The following is a 14,816-nucleotide window of genomic DNA, read 5'->3' as shown; positions in this document are numbered from 1 at the left end:
CAAAAGTTGATCTCAATATCTCCCAATCTTTATTATTAATTCATAAAATTTAATATTAGCTCAATAACATTTTTCATTAAACAATTTATAAAATTAAAACATAAAACTCATAAAAGAAAAACTTGCGTACTCTCGGTCCAGTCTTCCACACACCAAAATTTTGCACGCATGGGCTCAGTTCGACACTCTGCTCCACACACGGGTCCCGTGCGCTCCTCAATTTCCCTTGTCTCATCCTTCCTCTTCTGCTCGAACCCACACATGAGATCTCGGTTCTTCCTCTTCTTTTTGGCACGCATGGGAGAACACCCCTTCTCTTGCTGCACAGAGTGTGGGTCGACGATACTATCCACACTAGAGGCACTTCCTCCTTCCCCTTTGCTCATAGAAATGCACTCTTGGCGTTGTCATTCGTCCCCACATCCTCAATGCACCTGAACGACGCCACAACACATGTCTTTCGAGCCCAGAAGTGGTGGTTTTCCTCCCTAGCACACGAACACTCCTCCTTTGCTTGAATGTGACGCAACAACAAGATACGAGACTTCCTTCTTTCTTACGACTCACTCTCGCTCCATCTCTTCTGTTTGTCTAGTCTTCTTATTTGACGAAGAACGGATTTGTTTCTCGCTCTCTCTGTTTTTATTCATTTTCTTTTGTCTATTTTTCTGTTATTACAGAAATGTTGATTAAGGAAATGAAAATGATGATTTATTTTGTAAATAATATTATCTAAAAGTTAAATGTAAAGGTGTATGGATCTGGTGTATTTTTTTTTATCAACCTTTAGATTTAAATTTCAATTCCCATCTATAGTGGTTTGCGCCAGATATCAATGGCCTCCAAAATACCAAAACATATAATTAGTATTACTTTAAATTTTTTGGTGGTCAGAAATGTTCCAGCTTCCAAGGAAAAGTAAATTTTATTTTACTTCTTAAACGTCAGTCTACTCTTTAAGATATTATAGACTGATTTAAATTATGCTTTTTTTTTTGCCAGTTCATTCAGTTTGGATGATGAAAAATATGATAATGGAAGTACTCTTCCATGGAATGCCACAGATCCTGAACAGGTTAATAATTGTGTGAAAGTTTTGGTGTTCATAATAGAATGTAGTATTCAAGACGCTAACTTACTCTTTGCCCGTTGGGTTAGATTGCTCGAGCAATATATGATGTTGAAGAAGCAACTTCACAGTTATTTGATATAATCACAGACAGCAAGGTATAGCTGTTCTAGAGTCGTGCAAATTTTAAATTTTAAGCCTGGGTGATTTTGTTTATTTATGTTTCAGAGGATCACAAAAGAAACTCGTGCCCCACTTATCAAGTTCTTCCAGCTTTTGATAGCTCATCATCCTTCTAAAAGGTGGTACCTCTACTCCTAAATTAAATACTCCTAAATTCATTTAATTTTGAAAAGATTTTTCATTTCTTTGGAAGTTTTTCTTCAGGTGCCGAAGAGGAACTGCTGAAATACTTGTCAATTTTGATGAAATGTGGCCTTTAGATTATTCAATTAGCCCACAAAATGCTTCCAGATCTTATCCACGAGATGTGAATAAAACTTTTCCAATTTGTGGAAAAGATGTTCCTCGTGGCTATTGGGTAAGCAATAAATCCTGTTCATACTTTCTGAACTGACTGTTCTCTCTGAGTAGAATTGTTTGTATGTGAATTGTATTATGTTGGTTTGCCTACTTGACAATATTACATTATGCTGCAGATATTTTGTCGTGGAAGCAGCAATGAAACTAGGGGTTATAGGTATATTGCTATGAACATCTTTTTGGTGCTTATTTGTTTTCGATCATTTTATGCTTTTGCTACTTATGTATGCTGAGTTTGGCCAAAAATAACAACTTTGCATATATTATTTTTTTGGTTGAAGAGCGCCTGTTGTAAAAGGGTATAATACACAGTCTCATCCATACTCTTCATGTTGAATGCATCATAAAGAAAGCTAATGTAAACAAATATTTCTTTTTAGGATAATAAAGATCTGTGATGTCATGTCATTTTATTCTTTCTATAAACTTTGACGCATAATTTCAGTCTTATGATTTACAGCATCAAGGTCTACTTGTCAGTCTAACAAAATAGTAGGTCTAACCGGTTTGTCCGCCTGAATTGTTCTTTCTTCAAGAATAATAACTATATGAAGAAGAAAGTTGTCATTCTAGATGTGACCTTGTTTACAAATATCTAAGGTTCTTTTCAAATAATACAATTTGACAATAAAATCTATGCCCAAGTGTGATTCTCAGGAGCTAGTAGATGGTAATTTTAAACCATTTCTCTATGCATATTTAATCATTCAGTGCTAAATTAAAATGGACTACTGAATGCATTTACTTGTTTGTAATCAATACAATGAAGCTCATGCTAACATTCATTGTAGTTGTGGCCTTTGGATTCTGCTACACTCACTCTCTGTAAGAATTGGAGATGGGGAGGCCCAACTAACGTTTACGGTTATCCACGATTTTGTTTACAATTTCTTCATCTGCGAAGAATGCCGGAGACATTTTCATGAGATGTGTTCCAGGTATATATCTAGAAGTGCCTTCAAATTATTTCATTAATAACAGTGTTACATGATTCATTGAAAAATTTTATTTATTTATTTTTTGCAATTGTAGTGCCCCGGTCCCTTTTAACACAACTCGGGCTCTAGTCCTCTGGTTGTGGCGCTCCCATAATAATGTCAATGAAAGGTTAATGAGAGAAGAAAAAGAGTCGGGTACTGAAGACCACAGATATCCTAAGATGATATGGCCACCAAAGGATCTCTGTCCATCATGTTCGTTCTCTTCTAGCAGTAAAGCTGGTCACGCCATTCTGGACTGGAACGAAGATGAGGTTTTTAAGTTTATAACGAATTATTATGGAAGTTTGCTTGTTTCTGCTTACAAAGATGACACAATAATAAACCGAAGAACGAACCAATCAGTTGATGATGTGATAACAACCGCACACGCCGTTGCCGTACCCGTTGGTGCCGCACTGGCCATTGCAGTCGCTAGCTGCGCCTTTGGAGCTTTGGCGTACTTTTGGAGGACACAGCAGAAGAATCGGAAGTACTTACACCACTCTTTAAAGAACGTTTGATTTGTAGGAGGGTAAACATCCATATTTTAGTTGATATGTTAGGAAAGAATCAGGTTCATGTGTGATAAGGCTTCTCTTATTTTATTAATCTGTCATTAATTATATTCTTTTGCTTCAGGCGGAAGAGCACAAATTAGGAAAAAAGAGGTATTCATTCCACTAACCAGGGCACAATCATAGTTTGTATCACGACCATAGAGAAGGCTCAAACTCGTCGCGTCTTGACCGATGTCTTCTTTGGGGACAATGACTGGAATTTTACTGTATATTTATTGATTATCCTGAATTTCAGACAATATCAGCATACGATGAAAAGGTCTTCTGACGTTTACACGAAAGGAGTTTGGTATGATTCTACAAATGAGCAGGATATTGAAATCAAATTCAGAGTATGTAAAAGAAAACATGATTTGTTATGAGTGCCCAATGTTTGCAATAATAGTTTTAGATGCCAATTATTTAATGTCTTGGACAGTCTTTAAAAGTTATCTATTATAGTTAACACATGTTATCTGGACGTTAAACATGTTTTCCACATAGTAACATTTGGTGCATAGTATTGTTAAACATGCTTATTTGACATTTATCTGATTACTTTACTGTAGAAAGTGATTTCAAGTATATCTGTTCCATGATTTCATCTTTATTTGGTCTGCAGCTGGTGGTGATAGTTGTTATAACCTTCATGTTCTGCCCTGAATTGATATTTCACTGGCCTCCTGTACAAGGCACATGTATAAAAGATAGGTGAATTAATGCCCTAATTGAAATGATAAGAATTTCTTAGAATATGCAGCACATTGATTGGAAATAAAGTGAATAATTTTAAGGTGTTTTTTGAACAACAACAAAGAAAAAAAAATTGCATACATGCTACTCAATTCCTATGTATTTACATATTTAACATCTAAGCTGTGCTTTTTGTACTTATATCACTAAGTATTTTAATATCAAATAAAAAGAAGCCACCATTTTGATTTTTATAAAGTGAAATACACTTTTTCGTGAAATGCATTTTTTCATGTAATGTTAAGATTCTATTTGAAAATTGAAGTTTAGGTGTTAGATATGGGGGTGTAAAGGAGTCGAACACGAGCAAGCCCAGGTTTAGCTCGTGTTCGGTTCGTTTATATTTCGAGCTCAAAAAGTGTGTTCGTGTTCGGCTTGTTTGTTTAGCGAGTTAAATGCGAGATGTTCACGAACAAAGAGTCATTTCGACAACCCTAATCAAATCAACATAAGATGTTAAGGGTTGGTGCAAGATTTAAAAATTATTGTTTATATTAAAACATTATTTGGATCTAATTTAACAATTTTTATTTTATTTTTTTAATTAATACTTTTAATTGATTATAAATTTCTGTAGCCTTGTAATCAATTATATATAATTGATGAGTAGTATTTCGAGCTAAAATGAGTCGAACATGAACAAATAAATTTTTGTTCGTGTTTGGCTTGTTAACTTAGCGAAGGAGCTGAACACGAGCTTTTTACGAGCCGAACACGAGTTGTTCCCGAACAACGAGCCATTTTGACAGCCCTAATTAGATATATAAATACATAGGAATTGAGTGATATGTATATAAATCTTCCAAAAAAAAAATAAAAAATAAAAAATACAAACAAGAATCAATGGAGGGAGCTACCTGCTGCAGTAGTTGCTGTTGCCGACACTGGAATGTAGTTACTGCTCTCAGCATTATGTATAGAGGTAGGCCAAGTGCAGCACTTCTTAGTAGCTGCATCTGATTTTAGAAGCAACATTTAAGCCAAATATGAAGGGTTCCTTTGGGTTCTATTTTCTAAAAAATTACTATACTTTTGGTTGGCTGTAGGTTTTTCTATGAAAGAGTTTTAAAAAATTTTATTGCCTTTCTGCAAAGAAAAAAATAATTTCACAACAATCTAAAAAAAAAGTTTACTTGTGAGAATTATATATAAAACAGTACAATAATCGAAATTGATTGGCCACAACAAATAACCGCTGTGGTTGTTAATGAAGTAATTTGCATACATTTTAAAAAATTGACTTCCAAAAAATCAGATGATTGACTAGATTTTCATTATATATATAACTTCCGATCAACTCCTATAGGTTGGACTGACCAAAGGGCGGACCCCCTTTCCAGTTCGTGTATAATTCAAATCCTCCCGAAAGAGCTGAGATTCAAACCTCCGACCAGAGGGTCTTAAACCAAGGCCGCTACCAATAAGTCAGGGCTATATATATATATATATATATATATATATATACATACAAGGGGGTTAGATTTAAAGCTATGGTCACCAGGCAAGAAGTTACCATGAAAATTTGGAGCGAATACTGCCCTGAGCCATTGTTGATTGTAGGAAGTGCTTCCCGAAGCAACAGAAGCAGCAGAAACTGAAAGCAAAATATCAACATATGTTGCTAATAACATTATAGCAACATTATATAAAAATTACTCACTATCAAAGCTACTGAACGGCAGTACAAAATGCTTCTTGAAATGGAGTGCTCATTAAATTCAGATGGTATTGTTTCTCGGTAGAATGGTGCTGTTGTCATCAAGTTCATGCTCGTTCTTGCATGCAGGAATAACTTGGGTGTTGCATTATAACCAGGCATGAATGGCTGGATCAAAGGAGAGTTATGAGATTTTATACTCGAGTTTTTTATTCGTTCGATAGATTTAAAAAGAGAACAGGGTCAAAATGATTCGTTGAATCTTTTTATGAGGTCATTTTAGTCTTAGAGTTTTAAAAATGATCAATTTCGCCCCCATACTCTTGTAAAATGGGTTGAAATAGTCTTAATTGAAGAATATTTTTAGCCACCATTGAATCGGTCTAGGACTAATTTAATATCTTTACGAACTCTGAGACCAAAATGACCTTACGTAAATAGTCGGAGGACTATTTTGACACTTCACGTTCAAAACAAAAATAACAACATTATATTACATGAAATTAAACAATTTATGTCTTTTCTTTTGCTAAGATAGATTACGATGGCTTGACCAGGATTATGGATTTCATTATTGGAGGCAACTAGAGATCAAGATAAATGTTAGAGCTCTACAAAACTAATATATATATATATATATATATATATTACATTTTTACATATAAAGGATGAGAATAAAAGAAAGAAATAAGCATTGCTTTTTTAACTGTATTATTAAAAAAATTAAAAGGGGGTATTTACGTACAGGCCTAATTTTTATCTATCTACATATCTAACACTTTAGCTTTATTTTTACTTTATGCGACCCAAATTTTCAATATCAAATAAAAAATAGCACTAATTCAATTTTTAAAAAATAAAATACACCTTTTCATGCAAAGGTAAGGTGGCATGTAAAAATTGAAGTCGAGCATTAATATGCAAATGCATAGAAATTGAGTGGTATAGATCTAAATCTTCTAATTTTATAATAATAATGTAAATGGTGAAAAATGAGTAAAATGATTTAATTGTATTTTAAAAATACCAGATAGAAAAAAAAAAATATTATTGAAGTAAAATTAATTTCAATATCTACATTTTATTTTTTCATGAGTTTCTGGCCTGATTTTTATAACTCAAATTAGTATTTGGTTTGATTTAAGATATATTAATTTAGGTTATTTTAAAAACCATACATTTCATATTTGGTTCAATGGTTCACAGGTTTGATCGTTGGTTCGACCGATCAACTGTTTTTTTTTTCATTTATTTGAACCAATTAGAACTCTGGTTCTGTTAAATAGACGAATTTGATCCCATTTTAAACCACTGATATTAACTATATAGAGCAATTTATATTTACTTTTTGTTTTCTGAATTGTTTTTTTGAATAATTAAATTAATTTATGTCATTTGAAGAAAATGTTATAAAAACATAATTATTATTCATTTGGTGCGGCTTATTTGCTGCGATGCGTCCCAAAAAACACAACATGAGGAGCGGCCGTGTTTATGAGAAAGCCATTTTTCGTGATATGTTTACAGCCCTACACTTAAGTCTCTTGCGATTGCTGTCTTCCTCTCTCCCCTCTTATGTGCTGTTCTCCCCTCTTTTATCTCTCACGATTTTTGCCCTAAACTCACATTTGATCTCTCGATCCTCTTCGATGCAAGGCTAGAGTTTGGTTCCTTTCTCTTCTCCTCTCCCTCTCCCATCTGTTCTTCGGTGTGGTCTGGATGATTGGTTGGTGGTTCTTGCGGTGAGCTTGTCTTTCCTGATACCTCTCCCTTTCCCCTTGTTCTTCTGCTGGGTTCAGATCACTGATTCTCCATTGCTCCCACGGTATTCTCAACAACCTTCTATCGAGGCATTTTGATTTATGGTTAAAATTTTTTATTCTTTGTTGTGCTATAATGTTTTTGGTTTGTTGTGTTGTGATGTTAGAATTTGGGATTTCTCTTGGTTATCTGTGCTGATGATGTTAGAATTTGGGATTTCAGTTTTGGCTTTATCCAATTGGTTTGTGCTGTTGGATTTGAAGGGTTGGTTTGTGTTGTAGGATTTTGTAATTTTTGTGTGCTCTCAATTAAAATTTCGGTTTGATTGTCTTCCTTTACTGTTCGTTGTCTGGTTGCGGATTTGAATGTTTATGTTGTGATGTTAGTTTTTGCCCAAAATTTGGTGGTGGTGGTGATTGCATGTGTAAATTAATTGAAATACAAATGGGCTATGTGGTAGTGCTATATTGCCCTTTTTGGTAGTGGTAGTGGTGGTGATTGTAGTGATTTCCCAAAATGATAGATTAAGATATCTCAGTGTGGATGTGATGGTGTGTGGTATGGAGGTGATGTTGTAGGGTGGTGGTATGGTGTAGATGTGACAGTTTGTGCTGTGGAGGTAGTTTTGTGTCGGTGTGTGTTATAGAAGTGGTGATGTGGTGGCGTGTGCTGCAAAGGTGATGATGTGTGTGTATGGATGTATCAGTATGTGGTATGACGGTGGTGTTCTAGGGTGGTGGCATGGTGTGGTTGTGGTTGTGTGTGTGTGCTATGAAGTTGATGATAAGTCAGCGTGGATGTGGTGGTGTGTGGTGTGGAGGTGCTGTTCCAGGGTGGTGGAGTAGTGTGGATGTGGTGGTGTGTGCTATGGAGTTGGAGATGTGTCGGTGTGGGTGTGTTAGTGTGTGGTATGAAGGTGGTGTTGGAGGGTGGTGGTGTGGTGTGGAGGTGATGGTCTGTGATGTGGAGGTGGTGGTGTCGTGTGCTGTTGAGGTGTCAGTGTGTGGTATGGAGGTGGTGTTGTCGGATGGTGGTGTGGTGTGAATGTGGTGGTTTGTGGCATGGAGGTGGTGGTGTGTGGTGTGGAGGTGGTGTGCAGGTTGTTTAGGGTTTAGGGTGGTGATGATGTTATGGCATGGTTATTTTCCTTTCAGTTGTGGTAAACATTTTTATGGCAAATATTTATGTTGATTAGTTCTTTTCATGCTAGTAATATAATAATTAAGACAAAAGAAGTCAGTTCATCTGTTATGTGGGATAAAGATACAAAAAATAATATTTTGCGACCTTTGCTTTAAGGAGGTCGAATTGGGAAATAAGCCAACAACCTATTTTTACAATAAGGTTTGGCAAAATATTATTAAAAGGTTCAAGGAAAGTATAGGTTGGGAGTACAATAGGATTCCATTCAAAAATAAATGAGATCAACTAAAAAAAGATTGGAAACTGTGGAAAGAATTAAAGTGAGGATCCATGAGCTTGGGTAAAGATCTAATAAATCAAATAATTGATGCTTTAGAGGAATGGTGGGAAGAGAGATTGAAAGTGAGCATTTATGAAATGTCCACTGTTTTGATCAAGCTTTCAATTTTTTCAGACGCATCAACATATCCTATGACTTTGCAGGTTGCGTCAGCTGCAAAATAAAATTTAAATACAGTGACATCGATCCTGAGCTAGAGAAGAATTTAGACCATATGTTTGGTATTGTCATGACAAAGGGCAATAATGCTTGTACCCCTAATGAGATAGGGTTTGGTGGCATTGCTGAAAACTTTGATGCTGAACAAATAGGTGATTCCAATGAAGGTCATAGCCCAAACCTCATTGAAGTTGAATCCACCAGCCGATCAAAGCCTCTTAGGGTTGAGAAAAAGAAAAAAATGTGTTGTTTTCGTTAGAAATCAGTTTTGACAGTTGGTGGCTTCATGCACCAATGAACCTAGCCCATCACAAACAACATCCATTCAATAGCTTATGCCAATTCTGGAGGGAACTCTGAAAAATTATGAGGACATGTCGTCGTGTTTGTTCTCTATAAAGTTGCTTAAAGACTCGACCTGGAGAGAGTTCTTCATGACGATAACCCCTGAACGTAGGGTGTATTATTTATGTTATTTTTATGCAAACAGGGACACTTGAGGGATACTTAAATTTTATTTTATTGTAGTTGGACATTTTATATTTGCTTTTCAATGGGCTATAGTCCGTGATGCTTTGTATTTTTATTTTTTCATTGAGATGCTGTTAATGGTTATTTGCATTTCTATTTTTCATCATTATGTTTTGTATTTGTTTCTCCAATTTTATTTGCATGTGGTGTTTGTTTATATAATTATATGATTGTAGCTAAATCAATGATTCTTATGGTTAGCTACATGGATTCAAATAGAGAAAGATGCAGAAAGAGAATTGTAACTATAGTGTGTATGATGTATGAATATTATATATAAAACACACTCCTTGCATGACATCCATGTATATTTGTGACAAGTGGATTGGGGAGTTGCTTGCAGGTCACATAACAAGATTCAATAATATATGATTTATGTTTTTGAGACCTCACAACTGCATAAATCTAAATTGATTACTTCTATTATCAATTGTTACTAAAGTTACATCTAAGGGTATGTGCTTCGTGTTTTTGAGCCTTACAGGAAAGATAAGCTTCAATGATTTCTGATAACTCCAGAGCATTGTACTGCTACTATGGACTATATTGTTCCCTGCATACTTTGCAATAGCCCATAGCTACATGAGATAGTTTTACAGGTGTCCAAGGAGAAGAACAAAAAATTATAGCTTTTTTAGGTGGGTAGATGGGTTGGAGGATTTCAAAATCGAGAGTGATCGGGCGTAGACAATTTCCCTGGAAGACAACTCATCTTACGACATACAATGGATGTATTTTAAAAATAATATTATTATATTATTAATTATTATTTTATTAGTGCTTTTCTTAAATTTTGATTGTCGTGTTACTCACTATTTAGTGAGGTGTCTATTTTATTTTGTAATGTTCAAACTGAATATTTTCTTTCAAGTATGGAATGTGCTATCAAAATTAGTTCTGTTAAAAACACCATTATAGTACAGGGACAGAAATATCATTTGTCAGAAATAACTGCAACACAACTGTTTCAAAACTATAAAAAAACAAACAAACAATCAGTTTATCCACAACAAATTTTGTGTATTAGCATCCTACCACAATTGCTGCCACAAATAGACCCTTAATCCATGAAAGTTGAAAATAGTTTTTTTAGAATGAATGTTTAGTTATCCTCTAAAAAATTCACTTTAAAAGAATTTAATTTTTATTAGTAATTGTAAATTAAAAAACTTTTTAGCAAAAATCTTATAGATATCTGACTGTCGACATAGAAGATGACGTGGCGCTTTGGAACCGACCAAGGACAGTTCAAGGGGGGGGGGGGGGGGGGGGGGCGGGGGGGGGGAAGAGGGAAAGGAGAAGAGAGCGGGAGCGCGCCTCAGGGGAGTCAGGGCCGAAAGGGGAAAGGGGAGATCAGGTAAGAGATTTTAACCTAATGCATATATATATAAAGCATATCTATCCAGTTTAGCTTTTGTGGGCTTAATGAGAAATAACTCCAAGATGGGTAGAATTGACCACCCTTCAAATTCTTATTGACACAAAACTCACACGGAAAAATCCGCATCATTTCACAATCAAGTAGAACAAACGATAAAAATCACTTGAATCTAAAGTAGTCGGCCGGGACCTCCCGATCCACCCTTTAGCCATAGTTATATAGGAAATGACCTAGTTTTTCATTCCCTCAGGCTCCCGGTGCGTGGCTGCCCAACCTAAAATATGGTTGGGTGCCATCTCAAGCTCTCGACCCCATTTGGCTGGTCACCATTTCAGGCTCCCTACCTTATAATTATGTATTGAACAAAATGCCCCCACTGTACTTGTTTTTCCTAAGGGTACTAAATGTAATTTTACATCCCTCATTTCTATAAATAAGGTTTTATATCATGATTAAAGGTTACACATTTTTAATTTTCATTACCAAGATCTATGCTCTCTTCCCCTCTTCCGTACTCTATTCATTAGGCGTATCTCCCTAACAATTTTGGATTCAAAATCCTAAAAGGTGTAATGAGTGTGGATTCATGTCAAACAGAACAATCACAAATAAAAGAGAGTTGTTAGATAGAAGCATCCAACATAGAACAAAACAAAGAAGATTTGGAGGAGCTCATGCAATGAGGAATGCAAGAGTTAACAACTCAAATAATGGATCAGGTGTTGAGCCAAATCGTAGAAGTCCTGAAAGCCATCGTGGCCAAAGTAGAAGAACAGTGAATCCTCTCATCCTCCAACCAGAGCCAACAGATTGCCAAGTCTAGAAGAAAGCCCCTCCAAGCAGCGAGTGAAAACTGAGGGAGAATCCCATACCATCCATCTGATCGAGGTATGAAGACTGCCGATCCACTCAAGGCAATAAGGGGTCCGACTGATACAATGATTAGAGGGGTCATACAAAGAATTGTAACTAAAAACTAGGTCAATATTATGAGAGGCCAATTAAACATTATGAAAAATCCATTGATGAGTTTGAGGGACCCCAAATCACTCCATTGAGAGTGTCGATGGCAGAGATTTTGGATGTCATCCAAGATAAAGAGTATTTCAAGTAGGCAACACCAATGAGGGCCAAAGCTTTTCTTTGGGATATGAGGAAGTATTGCAAGTAGCACCAGGACCTCGTACATGATACAGAGGAATGAAAACACCTATAAATCCTGATTAAGGAGCTTATTAGAACCATAAAGTTGAAGGCTTTCAGAACGCTCGGGGCTTTGAGTTAGAGGCAAGGAAAGACCCCGATAATAGAATTCCCAAATGGACCCGCCTGAGAAAATGCCATCCATGTTGCTGGGATAGTCGTGACTATCTTTGGAGGGACAGAGTTCTTCCACTAAGCATCTCATAGGTGGTATAGGATGTAAGAGTTATGTAATGTCACATCCACATATAAAGGAAGGAAAACTGCCCCCATCACATTCACTGATGAAGATTACAACGATGGCATCATTTTAATGGGGATGATAAGAAATTTCTAGGTTGAAAGTATCTATCAACACTAGAAGTTTAGTAAACATTCTATTCAAGTCAGTGTTTGATAAGCTTAACCTTTGATTGACCGGCTAGTAGCACCGGTTGACCTACTACATCGCTTTTTTGGGAGAGAGTAAGGAGGCCCTAGCTGTTATGCTACTGACACTTACCTGGGGGGAGGGCAAGAAGTAGTTCATGGAGAAGTAGGACTTCTTAATTATAGACTCATATCCTAGCTAGAATGCCATTTTTAACCACCCATTGTTGAACCACTTCAAGGCTATAGTGTCTACTTGCCAAGCCACAATCAAGTTCTCACGAGGTGAAAAGGTGATAACCATTCAAGGAGATATGGAGTAGTCCTGAGTCTACTCCCCTTGGTGGTAGGGAGTGAGGAGCATGAGTCGCCTGAGTTACAGTACAAGTGGGATGGGGGTCTCAAGGCCAGCAAGACAACCTTGGAGATTCATGTCATCAATAACAAACCTGGTAAATCTTTCTTAATAAGTGAAAAATTTAATATAGGAATACTGGTAGACATCACCTGATTCAAATGCTTTGAGATCATCGTGTCATCTTTGTTTGGTCCTCCATGGAGATGAAAGGAATACCGGTCGACATCACCTATCACTAATACCACAGTTAGACTGATAAAGTAAAAAAAATAGGAACTCGATAGCTGCACTGGTTGAGCCCATCAAAGATGTGGTGCAGAAGCTAAAGGAGGTAGGCTACGTATGGTAGATGTAGTACCCTACCGATACACCTAAAATATATAGTATTTTTGTATACATTTTTTCACCTATTTTTTGAAATATTGCGCTTTAATGAAAGATATTTATGTGTTTTTTTCAGGTACAATCAAATCAATGAAAAATGATAAAAGGAGTGAAAAAGGATCAAATTTAGAGCAAAAATGAAGAAGGTACAAAAATGAACTGAGACACCTAAGCATCCAGTACTCGCGCTTACACGCCAGTTATTCAGAGAGAGTTGCGCCTAAGCACTAGGTACCCCGCACGTAAGCGCTAGAAGTAGTTATTTGATGATTCATTGAATTCATATGAATTTTATAAGAGGTGTTTGAAGCAACTCTTGGTAAAAACATGGGAAACAATTCATGTACATGAAAATTCATCCAATTTGATTTTGAAAGGAGGCAACTTCTAAAAGATTCATTGAATGGAGATACATTTTAAAGAGACACCAAGGCACCTCTTGGATTTTTATTAAAGAAGACTTGGATCATCAAAGGGAGGGCCAACCAATCCATATCCAAGAGCCATCATTCATCATAGTAACCGTCGCCTGCCACCTTTTTATTTTATTTTGAGTTTTAGTTTGTATTGTGAGTGAAGGAAGAGAATTCAAAGGAACTTCAAGACATTTGGTGGAGAGGATTAAAAATAAGTGTTTATCTTTATGACTACATTTGGTTTTAATTTAGATTTTTTTTTATGTGCATGATTTCTACTTTTAAACTCAGGTGTGGTTGTGTTTTCTCTATGAATTCTGAGTAGTTTTCTTAATCTTTTTCCTTAAAATGATAAGTGATTAAGTATTGAAAGGAAGCTATGTGAAGTATTGGACTTCAATGTTGGAAGAAGTTATGATGATTTGAAACCTTGTACTTCATTTACTCATTGATTTAACCAATTAAGATGTTAATACCTATTGTGAGACATGTAAGATCCGAGATGGTATTGTCTCAATCAACAAATGGTAAGAATCACATTTGATTTTATGGATGAGAATGTAGTTCATGGGGTTGAGTGCAAATAAATAGGGAAATAAACTTTCAACGGTGTAGAATTAGAGGACTTTAGAGTGATAAGCTAAAGCCACCAATTTGATTTATAATTTTAGGTTTTGATACGAGATGTTAGTCCCCATGTGGAGGCAGAAGAGAGAACTCTAGAATGAGTGCTAGTATCATTCCTACCTAACCGGTCTTCAAAACTTTTCAAACTATAGATTAGCCAATGTTCTTTATAGCATCTCTAGTAAGAGTAAAGAATATTATTGCTTCTATTTGGCACAATGAACGACTTATTGTAAATCGATAAATACAAGAATTTGATGACGCTACTAGAAGATTTATTTTCCATCAACGACGTCCAAAGACTTGATCGCGACTTTATAGATGTGTCTAATTTGATTAAGATGTATAAATATAATATTCAATAATGTTAAAGTCGAATTTGTCAACGCAAGTATACGTATCGCTCAAGTAATATAGGGCTCTAATGGAGTCCTAGATATCGATCCCACAGGGAGTAGTTAAATCTACGAACTAAGATTTTATAAAAAGCAATACTTCAATTACAATAACGAAATTCAATTTGTTTATCTGTCACTAATAGAAAATTGAAATAATTATGTAATTTTATCTATAAAATAACTAAAT

General features: G+C 35.7%; 2 protein-coding genes across 4 annotated transcripts in view; one reads left to right on the top strand and one right to left on the bottom strand.

Annotated features, from left to right (window-relative positions):
* The window catches only part of LOC110033355 (sulfhydryl oxidase 1-like), a 31,104-nt gene extending 27,454 nt beyond the window's left edge, over positions 1 to 3,650 (top strand). Inside the window, exons 5-12 of one of the 2 annotated variants that reach the window (XM_020737290.1) lie at positions 1,003 to 1,075; positions 1,159 to 1,227; positions 1,298 to 1,371; positions 1,457 to 1,610; positions 1,729 to 1,769; positions 2,404 to 2,550; positions 2,645 to 3,082; positions 3,232 to 3,650. In XM_020737290.1, the coding sequence (XP_020592949.1) occupies positions 1,003 to 1,075; positions 1,159 to 1,227; positions 1,298 to 1,371; positions 1,457 to 1,610; positions 1,729 to 1,769; positions 2,404 to 2,550; positions 2,645 to 3,082; positions 3,232 to 3,250 (1,015 nt within the window). In that variant the 3' untranslated portion in view covers positions 3,251 to 3,650. Of the gene's footprint in view, positions 1 to 1,002; positions 1,076 to 1,158; positions 1,228 to 1,297; positions 1,372 to 1,456; positions 1,611 to 1,728; positions 1,770 to 2,403; positions 2,551 to 2,644; positions 3,125 to 3,231 lie in introns of both variants that reach the window. The other variant, XM_020737289.1, reaches the window with a different exon arrangement.
* Positions 3,651 to 3,756: 106 nt separating this feature from the next.
* LOC110033356 overlaps positions 3,757 to 14,816 on the bottom strand; it is an 86,003-nt gene continuing 74,943 nt past the window's right edge. For both annotated transcript variants that reach the window (XM_020737293.1, XM_020737292.1), the window contains exons 4-7: positions 5,563 to 5,727; positions 5,416 to 5,496; positions 4,760 to 4,858; positions 3,757 to 3,832 (exon numbers count right to left, since the gene is read on the bottom strand). In XM_020737293.1, coding sequence (XP_020592952.1) covers positions 3,797 to 3,832; positions 4,760 to 4,858; positions 5,416 to 5,496; positions 5,563 to 5,727 — 381 coding nt within the window. In that variant the 3' untranslated portion in view covers positions 3,757 to 3,796. The remainder of the gene's footprint in view (positions 3,833 to 4,759; positions 4,859 to 5,415; positions 5,497 to 5,562; positions 5,728 to 14,816) is intronic.

The sequence above is a fragment of the Phalaenopsis equestris genome, unplaced genomic scaffold (assembly GCF_001263595.1).
Source record: "Phalaenopsis equestris unplaced genomic scaffold, ASM126359v1 Scaffold001146, whole genome shotgun sequence".
Lineage (NCBI taxonomy): Eukaryota > Viridiplantae > Streptophyta > Magnoliopsida > Asparagales > Orchidaceae > Phalaenopsis > Phalaenopsis equestris.
Note: the sequence above shows the minus strand (reverse complement) of the source record. Positions and strands in the feature narration are given on the sequence as shown.